The following is an 18,155-nucleotide window of genomic DNA, read 5'->3' as shown; positions in this document are numbered from 1 at the left end:
TCCTTTCCAAGAGCCTCAGGAAACCCACAGTGATGAATCCCCTGTCCTGGGGAGCAGCCAAATGTCTCCTCTCCTTAAGCCCAGCTTTGCTCCAGGAAGCCAAGGGGAAAGCGAGTCTTGAGAGATCAGTGCCAGACCTGGGGTGGAGCATTATTGACTCCCCATGCTAGACTTCAGAGGCACTCTTCACTAATATAGTAAACTCAACCATGAAAAAGCCAAAGGGAATAGGATTTAGAGCTTTAAAATGGTCTTGAGATCATATTTAAATGAATAGGTTAGATTAGATGATGAAATGCCCATCGTTTCCTTTAAAAAGTGTTCTTGGGAAGTCGCTTAACCCTCATTGCCTTGCAAAAACAAAGAAACAAACCTAAAGCTCTTTATAAGGGGCAGCTAGGTGGTGCACTGGGATAGAACACCCGGCCCTGGATTCAGGAGGACCTGAGTTCAAATCTGGTCTCAGACCCTTGACACTTACTAGCTGTGTGACCCTGTGCAAGTCACTTAACCCCAACTGCCTCACCAAAAAAAAATTTTTTTTAGCGTTCTTGGGGAGGTTAATTTTACAGGGTCCTCAAAACTATTTTCTTGAGTTTTTAGCTGTCAGTCCCATTTTTTCTCTCTCTGGAATGATCTTTGGGCATCTAACTTCTTTTGGTCTCCAGCGTCAGCCACTTGCACAAAGCTGAGTGCTTTGACTGTAGCGATTCTCTGTCTACAGAATACCTATTTCAAGGCCCCCTGCTGGTTCATTCAGCTCATGCAGGGTCCAGAGTTTTAAGAATTCTCAGAGCATGAGGGCGGCTAGGTGGCGCAGTGGATAAAGCACCGGCCCTGGATTCAGGAGTAACCTGAGGTTCAAATCCGGCCTCAGACACTTGACACTTACTAGCTGTGTGACCCTGGGTAAGTCACTTAACCCCCATTGCCCTGCAAAAAAAAAAAATTCTCAGAGCCAAAAAATGTCCAGCTGGGGGATTTTTGAGGAGGTGCATGTTGGGTTACAGGAAAGAAGCCTAAATGGAAACGGGACTGTGTGAGTTAATGCCTTGACACGGACTAATGGCTCAAGGGTACTTGGTAAAGAAAGAGTCCTGGGCTAACACAGAGTTAAATTCTCAATTGCACAGAGCCTTCTGTTGGAGTGCTGGCCACTGGGAGGGCTCCTCTGCTCAGATCCAGTGGCTTAAACCTTTTGAATGTTTCTTTTTCTTGCCTGCGAGATGGGGGGAGGGGCTTTAATTAGAGGATTTCTAGAGGTACCAAAGGTCTTACTCTTCCCCCCCCCACACCTCCCATCAGGTGGGCTCAGGATACAAGGGAAAAAACATTCCACCTGAAATCTTTGGGTGGTTCCTTCCCCCCCCCATCCCCCCCACCCCCCCCCCGGGAGATAAGAATTCTGTGAGAAAAATATGAAAAGGGGGCAAGAATTCCCATGGACGTTAAAAAAAAAAGGTTAAAGAACATGGTTGGCAGGGGTGGTATTGAACACGGAAGATTACGGGAGTGATGCTCTCGTATCCAACAAAAAAAAGTCCAAGAGGGAAAAAACCAAAAACAAAACCCCTGTTTCGACATTTCTTCGATACCTTCCGCCCTTTAAGAGCTTTTCTAGGAGTGGTTGAGGATGGCTGTTCGAAATGGCAGTTGAGGAAGGGCAGTTGGGAGTTGGGAGCATCTCCCTAAGGGATTGTGATGACGACTCCCACCCCATCCCCCCAAGAGATCCTGGGTTTTCCTGTGGGAAAAGCCATCATCAGCTTCTCCCCCACCCCCTACACACACCCGTTTTCTATCATGGCGGGGAAGGGATGATACAAAAAAAAAAGTACTGCCCTCCTCAAATGGAGACTTGGACTCGGGTGCATGCCCTACGGATGGCCAATTATCATTCCCCACTGGCCAGGCGTGTAAGAGGAGAAACGTGGCCAGGGAGGGAGAAAGACGGTGGGCCACATGCCTCGGCACCCTTCTTCCCTCCTCCTGCATCCAAGGACAGTAGTGCACGATGCCTGGAGTCATCGCTCTGCACCAAGTGGGTGGGTGCTCAGGTCACAGTTAATGAACGGAGTAACATGGAAACTGGGGAAGGAGCCCGCACCCCCCTCCCCTGCCTTTCTCCCTAACTCCTTTCTTCACTGCCTCCCCCTTCCCTAGGGGCCCCTTCAAAGCCTAATCCTCCCAGACCCAACCCCCCTCCCCAACTCCCTGCAGCTTCCCTCCTTTCCCCGGGCTGTGCGGCTTCTCCCTTCAAACACCCTGGGCCTCTCCTTTCAGCGCTCTCCCGCCCCTCCCGCCCCTCCCTCCCGCAGCAGCTCCCCGCTCCCTTCTCCGCCCCCTCCCCTCCGCGCCCTGAATGGCGGCTTCGGCCCCTTTCACAATAGCGCCCCCTCCTCTCGCCTCCTTTTTCCCTCCCTCCCGCTGCCCTTCCGGGCGCATGCGCCCTATGCTCGGCGGCAGCGGTGGCTCCGGCTTCGGGAGACTCCGTTTTTTTTAAAGGGAAACGCGAAGGCATTGGGGGCGGTGAAGGGGGTGGGGACCCCCAGGCAGTAGAGACCCTCCGGGGGGAGGGGGGCGGCGGCGACGACCAACCCCCCAAGCGGCGGGCCCACCCTGCACCCCCCTCCTGAGGAGGGGGGGGCCATGGAGGCGCGGGGCGGCTGAGGCGAGCTCCAGGGCGGGGGGCCGGGGCCGGGGCCGGGCGGCGGCGGCGGCGGCGGCAGCGGCAGCGGCGGCGGACTCTGGGGATGAGCCCGGGGGCGGCCGGGTGCGGGCTCCCGCCTCCCAGGCGCAGGCGGAGGCGGCAGCGGCAGCAACAGCGACAGCAGCAGCAGCAGCAGCGGCGGGGCCCCCATGGGCGGGCGGCGCGCCCCAGCCGCGGCCTCGACTTCTCCTCACGGGGGCGGGATGGCGCCCCGGCCCGGGGGGAGCAGCGCTAGCCGAGGCCCGGGGCCGCGCCGCTGAGCCCAGCGCCGCGCCAGCCGAGCCCAGCCTGCCCAGCGCTCCCGCTCCCGCTCCCACCTGCCCTCGCCCCCCAGCCCAGCCCAGCCCAGCCCGCGCCCTCCGCTCCGGGCCACCATGACCATGAGATCAGCCGTGTTCAAGGCGGCCACGGCGCCCGCCGGCGGCAACCCAGAGCAGCAGCAGCGGCTGGACTACGAGCGGGCGGCGGCGCTGGGCGGGCCCGAAGAGGAGCCCGGGCCGCCCGAAGCCCAGTTTCTCTCTCGCCATCGTAAGCTCAAAGAGCCCGGGCCACCCGTGGTCTCCTCGCAGGGGGGGGGAGCCCGGCGCCTTCCCCGGTCGGAGGAGGAGGAGGAGGAGGCGGCGGTGGTGGTGGTGGCGGCGGCGGCGGCGGAGGAGGAAGCGGTGGCGGCAAGGGCCGGAGCTTGGTGCTCCCGGCCGGGGCGGCCCCCGGGCAGCAGGAGGAGAGTTGGGGCGGCTCCGTGCCCCTGCCGTGCCCGCCCCCCGCCACCAAGCAAGCCGGGGTCGGGGGGGAGCCGGCTGCGGCCGGGGCGGGCTGCAGCCCCCGCCCCAAGTACCAGGCGGTGCTGCCCGGGCAGACGGGCTCCCAGGTGGCGGTGGCCGCGGACAAGGGCGGGGCCACCTCTCCCGCCGCCACCGCCTCGGACTCGGCGGGACCCCCGCCGCTCCCTCCGGCCGGGCCGCCGCCCCTGCCGCCCGCCGCCGCCGCCCCCGCCACGGCCGCCGCCGCCGCAGGAACTCTGGCGGCCTCGGAGGGGCGATGGAAGAGCGTGAGGAAGAGCCCCCTCGGGGGCGGCGGCGGTTCGGGCGCCAGCAGCCAGGCCGCCTGCCTCAAGCAGATCCTCCTGCTGCAGCTGGACCTCATCGAGCAGCAGCAGCAGCAGCTGCAGGCCAAGGAGAAGGAGATCGAGGAGCTCAAGGCCGAGAGGGATACGGTACGGCACGGGTTAATCGCGGTTCGGCTGCTGGGGGAGCGGTGCGCATGCTCCCCCTGGAGGAGGGGGTGGGTGGCGGGGTTAAAGGGCATCGCATGGTTAGGGGCGGTGTAGGGCCGTGGTCCACCTAGAGTTAACTTTGGGTGGCGACGGGGGCTGCGGCTGGGGCTGCGGCGGTGGCGGCGGCGGTGGTGGTGGTGTGGTGGTGTGGTGGTGGTGGTGCGCATGTTTCTCTAGAGAGACTGGGACAGGGGTTAAAGGGCAAAGACGTGGTGAAGCGGGAGGAAAGGCTTTGCACATTAAGGGGTTAAAATAGTTCTTGGTTTGGGAGATGGTGACGAGAGAAGGGACCCTGGCAGCTAGGAGGTTAAATACGCAGTGGGGGGGGGGAGGGCGACACACAGAAAGGCTCCGTGGGGTGCCTAATGTGGAGCTTGTGTGGAAGGGGTTAACTTAAAGGGCTACAGGGTTTGTAATGCATTGTGGGGGAGGGAGACAGCAGCTGCTGCTCCAACCACTGCAGCAACATCCTTTGGCAGGAGGGGTAACTAGCCCTTTTGTGGCAGGAAATCTAGGGGTGACTTATAGTGAAACCCCACCTTAGATACTAAAGAAAATTGTATCGAACGCATCATTGGCTTTGATTCCAGGGGGTCTGCAGTGGGAACACGAGCTATAAAAACACACCCACAGATGAGCCCCTCTTTTGAGCTTGATCACTGGCTGTTTGAGGCTGGAGGGGTCTCCAAAGGACATTGCAAGAAAGAGCATGTTGAATGTACTAGAAAGAAGCAAAATTCTCCTTTTAGGAATTTCAGAATAATAAAAAAATGGTTTAATATGTTGTCTTTTTCTTGGAGGAAAAGAATATCCGACCATATTTTAATAATTGGTAATTGAAGATACATCCATTTAAAGACAATTCCATCACCTTGAAATGTCGCAAAAGCAGTGGGGTACCATGTTCTACCATAGTCCAGGTCCCCATAACCTGAGGCTTTGCAGCTGCCTAAAAATAAACCTGTTCCCTATTTCTACACTTGTCGTGTTTAGGCTGCAGTGGACTTTTTTTTTTTTTTTTGGCTTTGTGTGCGCCAGGGGATGAGCAGGGGAGCAGAGTGGCATTGCCGTTTTGTTTGCTTTCCAAATGATTCGGATCAGGCGGCAGTCAGTCCTTTTATTCGAGGGTGCAGTCTTCAAGGTGGGATGGGAGCTGGGACAGGTCTCCTCAAAACATTTCATGGTGTTGATTTGTGGAAGTTACCCAACATGGAGGTGGCCCTGCTCTGCTACTGTACCGCAGTCAAAGGGTGTGATGGTACTGTAATTACAACACATCCTATCCTTACGTGAGGGACTTGGAGGGGAGGGGGCTGGCCGGGAGGAGGGGGAAAAAGAAGAAATCAAGGAAATGTCACCCACAAACGGTGGTTAAGTAACGTTAAGGCTGTGACTCAAAACAGATACCAGGAGATGAATTGAGAGTTATGGCTGACACTGGGGGGCCCTTTCTGCTGATTGTCGAGGTCTCTGCTCAGTTCCAGAGGTAATGGTCCCTACGAACTGCTCTCCTAGGCAGAAAGAGTGGGGTGAGTTGAGGATAAAAGAGTGTCAGTCTTAACTTCGCGTTCACTGCTTCTGTTGTGTATTGCAGTCTTAGCGTTGCTTAAGCTTCTTTCTCTTATTCCATTTCTGTTGGCCTCTGAACTGGAATCTCTGCAGCTGAATGGATATAATGGAGGTAGCATTGATTACTGTGTAACTAAAAGGAAATTCTTGTTTCAGGTTATGAATTGAATGGCCGGCACCTTTTCTCCAAATATTTTAATTTGAAGTGTTGAATGGTAGTCAAGGCCTCCATCCTTTTTATCCGATGATTTCAGCCCCCTTCCTTCTTTATTTGTTCTTTGGGGGGATGGGGAGGGAATTATCTGTATTCTTGGTGTGGCATAATGGCAATCGACCTCAAATGCAGAGGGTACAAGAGGGATTTTAAGGAATTGACTTCTTTCCCAAATCCTTCAAATGGAGGACTCATTGTTTTCCAGAGAGTTTTGTCAATAGCAGTGAGTTTCTCAGTGTGACACCTTCTGTTGTGAGCTCTCGATTCATGCACAACCTGCCATTTGGACCTTGTCCCTCCATATGAGGATTTGGGAAGGTGCCACTCTCTAGAAGGATGGAGGGGTTGAGGGTGGGGTCTGGGGAAATTTGGGACCTGCTAAAAGGTGAGTTCTGAAAACTAGTGCTGATCTGGGACTGCTTTCTTGGCAGTACAAGATCAGAAGGCTGAAAGAAGAGGTCTGTTCTCCTGTCTTTGGGAGGCCTCTTCTACCAGAACAACGAGGTGTATCCTGTATTCATTGTATCCTCTTTAACCCCTAAGGTTAATGGTGTACCTTGTCTCCCATATCATGTGTGTTGAGGAGAGTTCTCCAAACTGAGGTTTGTCTGCTAATGAAAAATTAGTTGAATCTGATAGGGAAGGGGGAAATACCTGATCCTGCCTCCCAAATAGGTCTGAGTACCTGTGGTTAGTCTTTATGTTAAGCCTATGGTTTGTCATTTTTTCCTCTGTAGCTCCTTGCTCGGATTGAACGTATGGAAAGGCGGATGCAGCTGGTGAAGAAGGATAACGAGAAAGAGAGGCACAGGCTGCTTCAAGGCTATGAGACTGAGGAACGAGAGGAGCCTGAACTCTCTGAGAAGATTGAGCTGGAGGGCCGGACTGAGCTCTCAGAAACGTCCCAGGCCCTGCCAGTGAAACCTTTTTCATGTGGACGGAGTGGGAAGGGACACAAAAGGTAACACAACCATCTTCTAGGACTGCAGGCCTGGGGCAAGCACCTCTGCCCTCCAGGAGGCCTGTGTTACCTGAGACATGGGGCCAAGGCCAAGATTCACCCAACAGTCAGTGAGGAGGGTTTTTGCAGACAATCCCAACTGTCAAGTCAGCCAGTGTTTTAGGTGTCTTTTGTGTGCACCCAAGCTCTGCCAGGCACATGGGTGAGTTCACAGGAGCCACAGAGACAAATCAAACCTGGGGAGCCAGCATGACAGAACTTAGGGGTGAAGGGGACAGAGCCAGATGTGAGTTCAAATGTGGACTCAGCTTTTCACTAGCTGTGTGACCCTGGTCACCTACCCAGAACTGTTACGAGGATCAATCATTGTAAAGCTCTTAGCATGAGGCCAGACACATAGTAGGTGCTACTTAAAATTGTTACCTCACACATAGGAGAGATGAGTTCAGTTATCTTCAAGTGCTAGAAAGGGTGGAGCAGACCCTAAGTGCACTTGGGGTGCCCAGATGGGAGGACTCCTTTTCTCATCTGTGAAATCAGATTGGGGGGGGCGGGGGGCAGAGGCTGCCTGAGGTCTCTCCAGCCTGAGTGCTCTGGTGTTGTGGTTCTGCTGCTTGTCAGAGTTAGGAGAGGCCCTGGAGGGGGGGGAGGTGGGATGTTTAGATTTAGATAGAGGCCGATAGAAAAGGGTGAGGACTGAAAGGGCAGGGAATAGGATGGGAAAGAGAATGAACAAGTGTCTCAGGAGAAGAACAGTAAGGAGTAGAAGTGTATGTTGAGGGGCAGCTAGGTGGCGCAGTGGATAGAGCACCAACCCTGGAGTCAGGAGTACCTGAGTTCAAATCTGGCCTCAGACACTTAACAGTTACTAGCTGTGTGACCCTGGGTGAGTCACTTAACCCCAATTGCCTCGCTTTAAAAAAAAAGAAGAAGAAGAAGAAGAAGTGTATGTTGGAGAGGTGATTTAGTATGATGGGGCTGGATACTAGGGCGTCTTAACTGTCAGGCCAGTGAGTTGGGATCCATTCACTATTCTAAGTTGTTAAGCTTTATAAGTTTTAGGAGGCAGTGTACTTTAGTGGATAGATTGCTAGACTCAAGGGAACCAGTTCTTCAACTAGGTTCTTTTTCTGCCTCAGAGACAGTTAACTAGCAGTCTTACTCTGGGCAAGTAACTTCACCTTTCTAGGCCTCAGTTTCCTATCTGGCATTCAGGAGTGCAGTAGATACCTCTTTTTTATTTTAGATCTATGATGCTATGATCTGTGATTTGAGTCAAGCAAAGGAAGGATCCCAAAGGTTGCTTGAAATTCTTGAGTTCTACAAATGGCTTTAAGAATTTATGCCAGAGGGCAGCTAGGTGGCACAGTGGATAAAGTACTGGCCCTGGATTCAGGAGGACCTGAGTTCAAATGTGGCCTCAGACATTTGACACTTACTGGCTGTGTGACCCTGGGCAAGTCACTTAACTCCAATTGCCTCACCAAAAAAAAAAAAACCAAAGAAAAAAAGAATTTATGCCAGTGTCTGTGTTGCAAAGGCAAGGTTCCTAAACACCGGTCTTTTGGGGACAAAGGAGACTAGAGTTCTCACTCTCATCAAGTTTCATTCAGAAATCATTACATTGGGTTTCTATCTTTCCCTTTTTGATAGGAAATCCTCATTTGGAAGTGCAGAGAGAAAGACTCCAGTTAAAAAGCTGGCTGCTGAATTTTCAAAAGTCAAAACAAAAGCTCCTAAGCACTCTCCCGTTAAAGAGGAGCCTGGTGGCTCCTTACCTGAAACTGTGTGTAGACGTGAACTGAGGAGCCAAGAGACTCCAGAAAAAGCCCGGTCTTCAGTGGACACCCCCCCTAAACTCTCTGTCCCCCAGAAGGCCCCCAGCACTCACCCCAAGGAGAAAGCCTTCCCAAGCGAGCTCGAAGAATTGCCGTACCTTTCCACCACAGAAATGTACTTGTGTCGTTGGCACCAGCCTCCCCCATCACCATTACCATTACGGGAACCCTCTCCAAAGAAGGAGGAGACTGTAGCAAGTAAGGCATAGCGAACACTTGCTCTTATACCCTAGTGGTGGCGGTCGAGCTAACACGTGTGAAAATGCCATTGGCATTTTTTTAAAGGTACAATCAATAAAGCAGCGTTCTGTCAAGAATGTGTAAGTTAACAGCCAGAGACAGACACTGTACAGGCATTGCAAATAGATGGAATTACTGAAAAATGTACTCAAATGTATTTGTCTGCTTACCACCTTGGGAGATGTGTTTGCCAGTAAGTTGCTTCTCACATGAGCACCAGACTTGGGGGTATAGTCTCCAGAAACTTGCATGCCTTCCGAGAGATGTGGGTTTTCCTGTGCCCTGAAATGCATAGAATTTACACTTTGTCATACGTAACTGTTTCTGCAATTGATGTTGATGTAAAGCCTGGGAGGCTGGGCTTTGGGTGCTCTCAAGGACCAAAGAGTATTTGAAGGGTGGGGAGACAGTTTGGCTGGGGAGGTTCACAATTGGGTCTTCCCCTTTTGACTATACACTCACTTGTATCTTAGTCTTGGTCTGAGGGGGCAAGAGGTATCCCCTAAAGACCAGCAATTCCATTTTTTATTAATACATTTCACAAAGGGTCTAAAATGTGAGAAACTCACTTTAATTTCAGGTAGACTATTGGTTGTTGCTCTATTTAAATAAAACAATAATAAGGACACTTGGGAGGGTGGGAGGATCGGAACCTTGATCATCACCCTCCCCACCCCTTCCTAGCATGGCTTCCCTACAGAAATGCTTTCGTACTATCCATGCCAATCTCGAATGCTCCTTTGCTCATGTAATTTGAGCCCATTAGAAACTGTGGGTGCTCCAGGGTAGTGGGGAAACCTTTTGGAATAGGGTTGCAGCCTTGAGTGTGTGCTGTTGGGCTTTGCTCCTAGTAGGGATAGGGATGGGAATCCATTCCCAAAAAGAAAATTCAGTCTCCAGACTTTGTCCATCTGTCCTAATGCTGAAATTTGAATGGCGGAGAGAGATTGTTCTCAATTTCACTGGACCTCTGAATTAGAGTGGGTGGGGAAAAGGCTAGGCCAGAATCCTTAATTAGGTCTGGATTCTTGGTTCAATCAGATGAACGGGTTCAACCTTTTTTGGTGTACCTTGCTGCCATAGCAACACCATTTTAACAATGTAAAGGAAACTGGGGAAGCAGCTCCCCATCCAGTCTGGGAAATGGCTGAGCTGGAGGAGGTAGACTCTGTGCTCTGCCTTTTTTTGAAAAACAGACATAAATTCTAAACCATTTCCTTGAGATTATGGGCAAAGCAGGGACTGAAAGGCCTGATTTGGAGACACCTGAATCCACTGAAGAAACAAAGCTGTGAATGCTTACGTGAATCCCTCATTCTCCGTGGCCCTATTTCATGTGAAAATGTCTGGCTTCTTCCAAGGGAACCGGGGTTTGTGTGCCTGTTGTTTGGGCTAGATGAGCCAAGGTGTAGTCTCTGTGAAGGGGAAGAGGGAATTGTTTAAGAAGAAAGAACACATCTCCAAGTTTTGAGAATGCCAATCTTGTATTTGAAAATAGGGGCAACTCTTACTCACCTGCCATGTTCTGAGTTTAGGGTTTTATATCTTTGGCCATCAGCTGTTGCAAAGAAACCACCCTAAATAATGAAGAGAAAGAAGAAATCTCAGTGTAAATGGTGGTGGGCTTATTTTCCCTCTTTTTTCCTTCCTTTTTTTTCCCTTCTTAAGAAAGAGAGTATTTCTTCCCACCCCTCCCCCCAAAAAGTTCGTTAGAAAGAACTCCAGACCTCCTTGCTGATGATTCCTTTCCTCCATTTGGGGTATGGGCTTTTTTTTTCCTTTTACACTGAGATTCTTCCTCTTTTCCTGCATTATTTAGGATGTCTGATGCCATCAAGTGTTGCAGGAGAAACTTCAGTCTTGGCCGGTGAGTAAAATAGGAATTTTGCTGGGGCCTCGGTGGGTGCTGGGAGGCTGAGGGATATTGGGGAGCTGCATTCCTCGTCCTTTAATTTTGAGAAATTCAGGTTCTTTCTTGGCTAAAGTTCTCAAAATGGCGGCAACAATTTCAGTTCTTTTTCAGGAACCACAATTCCATCTAATGAATGGACAGTTATGGGCTTAGTGTTTTGTCATACTCTTAGTTGGTCAGACTGCACTGGTATTTTAGATTCTTATATACCACAGCAAGCACACTGGTGCCTCCAGGAGAGTCCATAGAATGGATTCCTATCACCTGGTAATTTTGTTCTGTCTGGAGAGACCGCTTTTCTTGACAAAGAAATGGTGTCTTACATGATTTTGAATTTAAGGATGTTTCTTCTCTCTCTCTCCTTTATTTTATTTCTTTTTCAGTTCCTTCTTGGAGGGATCACACTGTAGAGCCTCTGAGAGATCCAAATCCTTCAGAGCTCTTGGAGGTAGGTGTCAAGAAGCAATTGGGGTAGGAAAGATGTTCAGGAGAAAATCTGAGTATTAGTTAAATATTTCCACAGTTTACATGTGTTTCCATTGGGTTAGGATATCAGATCTGGAAGAAATTTAAGAGATAGTTTGGTCCAACCCATTCTATTTAATTTTCTGAGAGATAGGGATAGAGTGTAGCCTGAAGAAACTCCTTCTGGCAATGCAAGTGGGCATCTTATCTACCACTTGTGGTCTTAGTTGCCTGGAGCACTCTTGGGAGTAGAAGTGATGGGGCAGCTAGGTGGTGTAGGGGATAAAGCACTGGCCCTGGATTCAGGAGCTCCTGAGTTCAAATCCGGCATCAGACGCTTGACACTTACTGTGTGACCCTGGGCAAGTCACTTAATCCTCATTGTCCCTCCAAAAAAAAAAAGTAGAAGTGACAACTGGGGTCATTTGATCAGTATGTGTCAGAGAAAGGACTGGAACTTGGGGCTTTCTAGCTTCAAGGCTAGCTTTTGAGCTCCTCCACTACAATGTTTTTCTTTTTTTTTTTCTTTTTCTTTCTGGGGCAGTGAGTGTTAAGTGACTTGCCCAGGGTCACACAGCTAGTGTCACGTGTCTGAGGCTGGATTTGAACTCAAATCCTGAATCCAGGGCTGGTGCTTTATCCACTGTGCCACCTAGCTGCCCCCAGACTGTCTTACTCATAATACATTTTTATTGATGGCTTTTCTTTTTACATCACATATAATTTCTGGAAATATTTGCACCCTTCCTCTTGCCAGAACTAATACAAATAGTGAAGTAACAATTCCCCATCCATGTAGTGACTTCTCCTGCAGCAGTCTGCCCCAATGGTCCCCCTACCTTCACTGTTGAGGAGGGAGGCATATTTCATCATTTGTTCTCCAGGATTCAACCCCCTTATTATACACAGGAGGAAAACTGAAGGGCAAAGAGGGGAAGTAAGTGACTGATCTCTGAAGTCACACAGCTACTTAGTTAGTGCTTTGAAAAGGAACCTCATAAAGGTAGTTAGAGCAAAGACAGGCATCATTCCTAGCAGAGAAGTTGGCTCTCACCACTTTATAGAGAACTTAGGGTATGAGCTCCTCTGAACATTGGACTTCCAGTATCTATTTTCTAGAGGGTGTATTGGACCTACCCCACTAATCCCTCTACCTTCCTTGTTAGCTATCCTAGAGTAGCAGTAGCAGCTGAGGCAGAACCCAAAGCCTAGGTTATGATTAGCCATGACTGTCCTATACTGAATCCAGGTGTTAGCCCAGTCAGCTCTTCCCCATCCTGTCACTATCCCCCATACATGAACACTTGTACTCTTACTTGGATTAAAATGGACTGTATGCGCATTTCCAGAGGAATGGCTTTTCATGGGGTATTTGAGTTTGATAGGAATCTCTTTCCTAATGGGAGTCCCTGTGTGTGGGAGAGACTAACACATGGAGGGAATGAGCTCTTTGTTCTGTCATCAGGAAATTCACACCCTGATAATGAAGGGGTTGGAGGTGTGTGTGTGTGTGTGTGTGTGTGTGTGTGTGTGTGTGTGTGTGTTACCTGTTAATAGAGGACTTAATGCCTACTGTTGTCTACACAGAACCTGGACGACAGTGTGTTTTCAAAGCGGCATGCAAAACTGGAGCTGGATGAAAAGAGAAGGAAAAGGTAAGGCCCGAGATGGCCATCTTGGGCACAGGCCAACCTTGGGGTCTTGAGTTCTCTCATCCTGGATGATGATTCACACGATGAAGCTGTCTTAACTTACCAGCTTTCCCATGTATTGGAAGCCTGAATTTTGGAATGGAAGCTTCTTTAAGTCAGCCTAGATTTGGCTCTTCCTTTCCTCAGTCCTTCCCTTGTTTGGCTCTTCAAGCAGAGGAAATGGTGAGAGAAGAAATGGTAATGATAGGTGGGCATCATGAGGGACACTTTTCAATATAATTCTTAAGAGATGCATAAATGAATGGCAGAGAATTGTGGTCTTTGTGGGACTTAGGTATTTCTCTTGTGATGTCTCTTCATACGTGTGACAGTGAAGTCTTCTGATCCCTTTGGTGAAAAGTAGCATAATATAACATTTGATATTTATATAGTGCTTTAACATTTGCAAAGCACTTTATATACATCCTTTCCTTGAGCCTCACAAGAATCCTGTGAGTACTATAGGTATTGTTCCCATTTACAAGTGAGGAAACTGAGTTCAGGAGAGATTGAGTGACTTGCCCCATCAGTCAGTGCAGGAGGCAGGAGGGAGGTCTTGCTGACTGCCCTGACCTCTGGCCACCATGTCATGATTCACTCTTCTATGTGGAGAGGCTGGCGCAATTCTCACGCATAGGGATGGAATTTTCAGACTTTGCCTAGGGCATACAGATGCCTTGGCCCAGCTCTGTTTTTCAGTGGCTGGTTTGTTTTTTTTCCAGATGGGATATACAGAGGATCAGGGAACAAAGAATTTTACAGCGACTGCAGCTCAGAATGTATAAAAAGAAAGGAATTCAGGAATCTGAGCCTGAGGTTACCTCATTTTTCCCTGAGCCAGATGATGGTAAGTTCCATCTACCCAATGGCGTGGGTTGGATTAAGAACAGGGTTATAGCATGCTCGGGTCTGTGGAACGTATAGATTGTCTATAACCTACAGTGTTTTTTTCATGATGCTGACTAAGAAGGTGCCGTTTGGATTTGTTTCCCCATAGTTGAAAGTTTGCTGATTACCCCCTTCTTGCCTGTTGTAGCATTTGGACGACCATTACCAAAATTGACCCCACAGTAAGTACCAGACTTCTTTTTCTTTCCTTTTTAAAAGTTTTACTGATGCCTTTTGTTTTATATACCAGTTATTTTCTTCTATATGGCCTACTCCCCCACCCCCTCCCCTCACTGGCCTTTCCTTATAATTAAGCAAAACCTAGCAGCCTAAGAATCTGACACTGTCCATGGCATATTCTACACTTTCGGCCCTCTGTCTCCTTAGCGAGAGGAAGGAAGTATAATCCACCATCAGTACTCTGGGACCATGATTGTTCATTGTGGTCATTATTTGACTGTCTTTTTTGTGTTGTTTTCTTTTACATTATTGTGGTTAGTTATTTATATGGGTTCATGGTTCTACCTTCTTTGCTCTGTCCAAGTTCATACAAATTCTACCATGTTTCCCTGAATTCTTTATATTCATCTCATGGTACAATAATACTCAGTTATATCATAATATAGCCCAGTATGTCCAGCCATTCCCCACTAGATGAGCACCTGCTTTCTTTTCATTTTTTTGCTACCCCAGAAAGGTCCAAGTTTTCTTTTTCAGTTCAAGTAGCCCTGATCCCCTGCGTACTTCAGAAAAACCTGATGAGATACAAGGCCAGGCAGAGCGCCATGGTCCTCTTAGAAGTTGACTATTGGAATATTGGAAATCCCGGGGAGAAGAGTTAGGAGGATTGAGTTAGAAATAGAAACTCCATTGACTTTGCTGCCCAATCAGACTTTGAGAGAGGATGTGCACCAAGCCTGGGGAGCAGAGGTCCAGACTTTGGTGTGGCTCTAGCCCTATCCTGAATCTTCCTCTCCCAGTGCTGCCAGTTGATTTTTGCTATTTTTGCTAGGAATTTTGAGCTGCCTTGGTTGGATGAGCGCAGCCGCTGCAGGCTGGAGATCCAGAAAAAGCAGACACCTCACAGGACGTGTAGGAAATAGCTGTGCTGGCGAGATACCTTTATCTTCAGATGGTTGTAGCCTGCCATTCCCAGAGAATGGCCAAGACCTGTATATGTGACCCAATGACCCAAACCCTGTGTTGTTCTCCTGTCTATTATCACTCACTGATAATGCCCTTACATGCTTTCTTTGAGTTTGGGTGTTTTTGTTTTTGTTTCCAGTTTGTTTGTGGTTTTTTTGTCATTCTGTTTTCACAAAAACTCCTTTGTTGGGCTAATTTTGGGGATGGGGTTGTGTTTTTTCTTTCCCATTTCATTTTTGGGAATGAGTTCTTGAGTTAAATCTGCAAGGCCCTCTCTGGCTCGAAGCTTCAAAGGGTCCTGTATATGACTTTTAGTGGTCACTAGATAGAGATTCTTGGTGAGCCAAACTTTGCCTAGAAAAGATGTATATTAGTATTCTGTGGCATTGGGCATGGTGGGGTTGATTCACCAGAAAATGGCTCAACATTAGCTTAATGGCCAAATGAAGACTAGAGAATGAGAAGGTGATAATAGGGCCCTCCTTGCTGAGTGGAGAGAGGTCTGAGTAGCCAGTGGGCTACTTAGACAAGGATCCTCTTAAACTGTTTTGTGGTTTATCCTCATAGGGGTGGGCAAGGGGAAGTTTAGTTAGAGTTATTTTCTTGGTTAACAAATAAATTGAGTCCCATTCCATTTCCCTCTTCATCCCCTCCTCTCAGTCCTCCTCAAAAGCCTTTGTATCTTGTGAGTGGTAAAGAGAACGGGCTCTTAATTTCATTTACTAGCCCACCCTACCCTCATGGTGTAATCCAATAAAACCCGGTAGCCTGAATAACATGGCATTTTGAGATGCCCGTGTGTCAAATCACTTCTGAAGTATTCCTTATTGAGACTCTCTGTCCTTTTAGTTCTTTGGTGGCGGGTAAAGATCTGGGGGGGTGGGGGGGGGACGAGGAGATACTTCTATGTACTTCATTGGGCTGACAAACGTGTCTGCATATTGATGTACTTGATAGAATATTCTTTGTGAAAATAGAATTCTACACGCACAATATTGGTTCCTTTTTTTCCATTTTGTTTAAGTGTTTCAGGGTAGCACTCCCAGGCAACTGTGTAAGAGACCAGTAAGTACTAGCTGGAGGAGAGCTAGAGCCGAGGCTTCAGCTATAGGAATTGCATTTTGTTTTAACCTTCAGGACTCTGGGGAGAATTGAGTTTCTAGTCTCTATGCAGTGAAGGGGGAAGGATGTGGATCCTTAAAGGAAATTTGCTGTACCTAAAACCATAAGCACTTTTAGGGGAGAAGTCAAAATGGAGGGTGTGTGGTAAGCCCCTTAGTGGAAATAGAATAGGACAGCAGTGTTGGAAGGAAGAGAAGCTTGCTGCTTCTTGTAAGGTGTTGGTCTGCGTTCCTTGGGTTGGAGTTTTTTAAAAGGATTCTTGCAGCAGCACAGACAGTATTCATGGAAGATCTTACAACTTCTCTTTTTTTTTTTTTGTGGGTTGGAGTGAGCTATGGTTTTTCTTCATTAACTCCTGCTAAGGACAAAGAATGATCTACAACTGACCCTACTAGGTAGGTTAATGCAGCAAGGTCATCGAAGGAAAATAGGACTCCTTCTCCTAGCTGCTCTCAGCTAACACCTTAACATTCTGGAGGAGGAAGAAGAGATCTCCAGAAAAACCAGTCCAGATTCTTTTTTTATGTCCTTTTACTTTGCTCCTTCCTCAATCCTGGTATCCTAGGCTATTTGGCTTCCCTGACCTCCCCTGGGGTGCTCCTCCATCATTGTTTTCTGACATTGGAAAAGGAAAACCAGCCAATGCCTCTGCTTTCTTCTTCTCTGTTTCTCCCTGGCTTCTGCCATTGTTATTTTGCTGAGATTCCTACTATGGGGCCTGCTTCAGTTGCTGGCTGAAGCAAGTTTGACTTTCTGCTTGTGTCCTACCCAGGGGATTTGTCAGGATTCTGAATTTTAGCTCATATAAGAGGAATCCCTGAGGTGCTATCTGATCAGGCAGAAGCTGCTCCTGCCCCCATGGTTCTTCCTGCTCTGCAGAGTCCTTCTGTCTTGCCCCACTGGCAGGCTTCTGCAGTTGTTTTCATTCTCACACATCCAGGTTTCCTGAAAAAAGGGTCAGAGAATAGGCTAGCAAAGTACCAAAAGTTAAATTGACAGTGGGTGTTATTAGAGTGTGGGGAAAAAATAGTCTTATTTCTCCCAATATGGGATACAACACTGTGAAATTCAATCTTCAACTGAAGGCCCTGCAATTCTTTCCTATAACATAGTTCTTTGTTCTTAATATCTTGCTTTAACCAAGTTTAAGCTAGTGTTAATAAATTAAAAGAAAAGCAACTTGTCTGTCCACTTAAGCTTTTTTTTGTTTTACACTCATTTCACACATTGTTGTCTGTGTTGTAATTCATACTTTTGATACCATTTCTGATGTGTAAAATTGGTTGTCTTGTAAATATCTTATAAAAATTCAATTGTAAATAAACTATTGTGGCTGTTAATTTTTTTTGAATTTCTGCTTCAGTTTGTTAGATTTAACAGTGTTAATGGGGAGTATTAAACATTTCTGCCTGTATGTTTTAAAAAATTGAAAAAAATCATTTTTTTACAATAAAATAGAAAAAACAGCCATTGTTTTTCCTGTTTGTACAAAAGTACTTCTGCTGGCTGCCTGGGGTGCAGTATGTGTTTCATCCTTCTTGTCTTGTGTTCCCTTTGTGTATGAGTCTCTTGTGTTTATGTTTAGGATCACATCAGAGGGGGCAGCTGGGTGTCAAAGTGGATAAAGCACCAGCCTTGGAACTCAGGAGGACCTGAGTTCAAATCTGGCCTCAGGCACTTGGCACCTACTAGCTGTGTGACCCTGGGCAAGTCACTTAACCCCCATGGCCCCACCAAAAAAAAAATTGCATCAGATTCCTTTGACTAATGCAATCACAGAAACCACTATTCAGTGGTCCAATTATTAAAGTCAAGACAAAAGACCACATAGGTATGCTTCTTAAAGGTGTTTATTGTCATGTAAGGTCCAAATGGATTCTTGCCTTCTAGAGACTCTTGTTAGCAGATGATGAGCTGATTGCATTAAGTCTCAGAATATTTCAGGGCCTCATTAATGAGATTTACATATACTCAAAAGCCAGGTGCAAACTAATATGGATAGAAAATGCCCAATAATTCCAAAGTGCTAGCTAGTAAAAAAAAGCTTTAAAAAAAATTAATGTTTTTCCAGTGGTGCTTTATGTTTCTAAATCTAGAAATACTATACTCTCCAAAAGCTAAATTGG

General features: G+C 48.0%; 1 protein-coding gene across 1 annotated transcript; it reads left to right on the top strand.

The window, feature by feature from the left end:
- The first annotated feature begins 2,351 nt into the window (after positions 1-2,351).
- Positions 2,352-17,371, top strand: MSL1 (MSL complex subunit 1). Its single transcript, XM_044001372.1, is given in 10 exon segments — positions 2,352-3,279; positions 3,282-3,923; positions 6,504-6,727; positions 8,381-8,763; positions 10,625-10,672; positions 11,101-11,165; positions 12,770-12,837; positions 13,596-13,720; positions 13,871-13,943; positions 14,774-17,371. Coding segments are annotated over 10 exon segments (1,914 nt in total). The 5' UTR covers positions 2,352-3,084; the 3' UTR covers positions 14,865-17,371.
- The last annotated feature ends 784 nt before the right edge of the window (positions 17,372-18,155 follow it).

This window comes from Dromiciops gliroides, chromosome 4 (assembly GCF_019393635.1).
Source record: "Dromiciops gliroides isolate mDroGli1 chromosome 4, mDroGli1.pri, whole genome shotgun sequence".
Lineage (NCBI taxonomy): Eukaryota > Metazoa > Chordata > Mammalia > Microbiotheria > Microbiotheriidae > Dromiciops > Dromiciops gliroides.
Note: the sequence above shows the minus strand (reverse complement) of the source record. Positions and strands in the feature narration are given on the sequence as shown.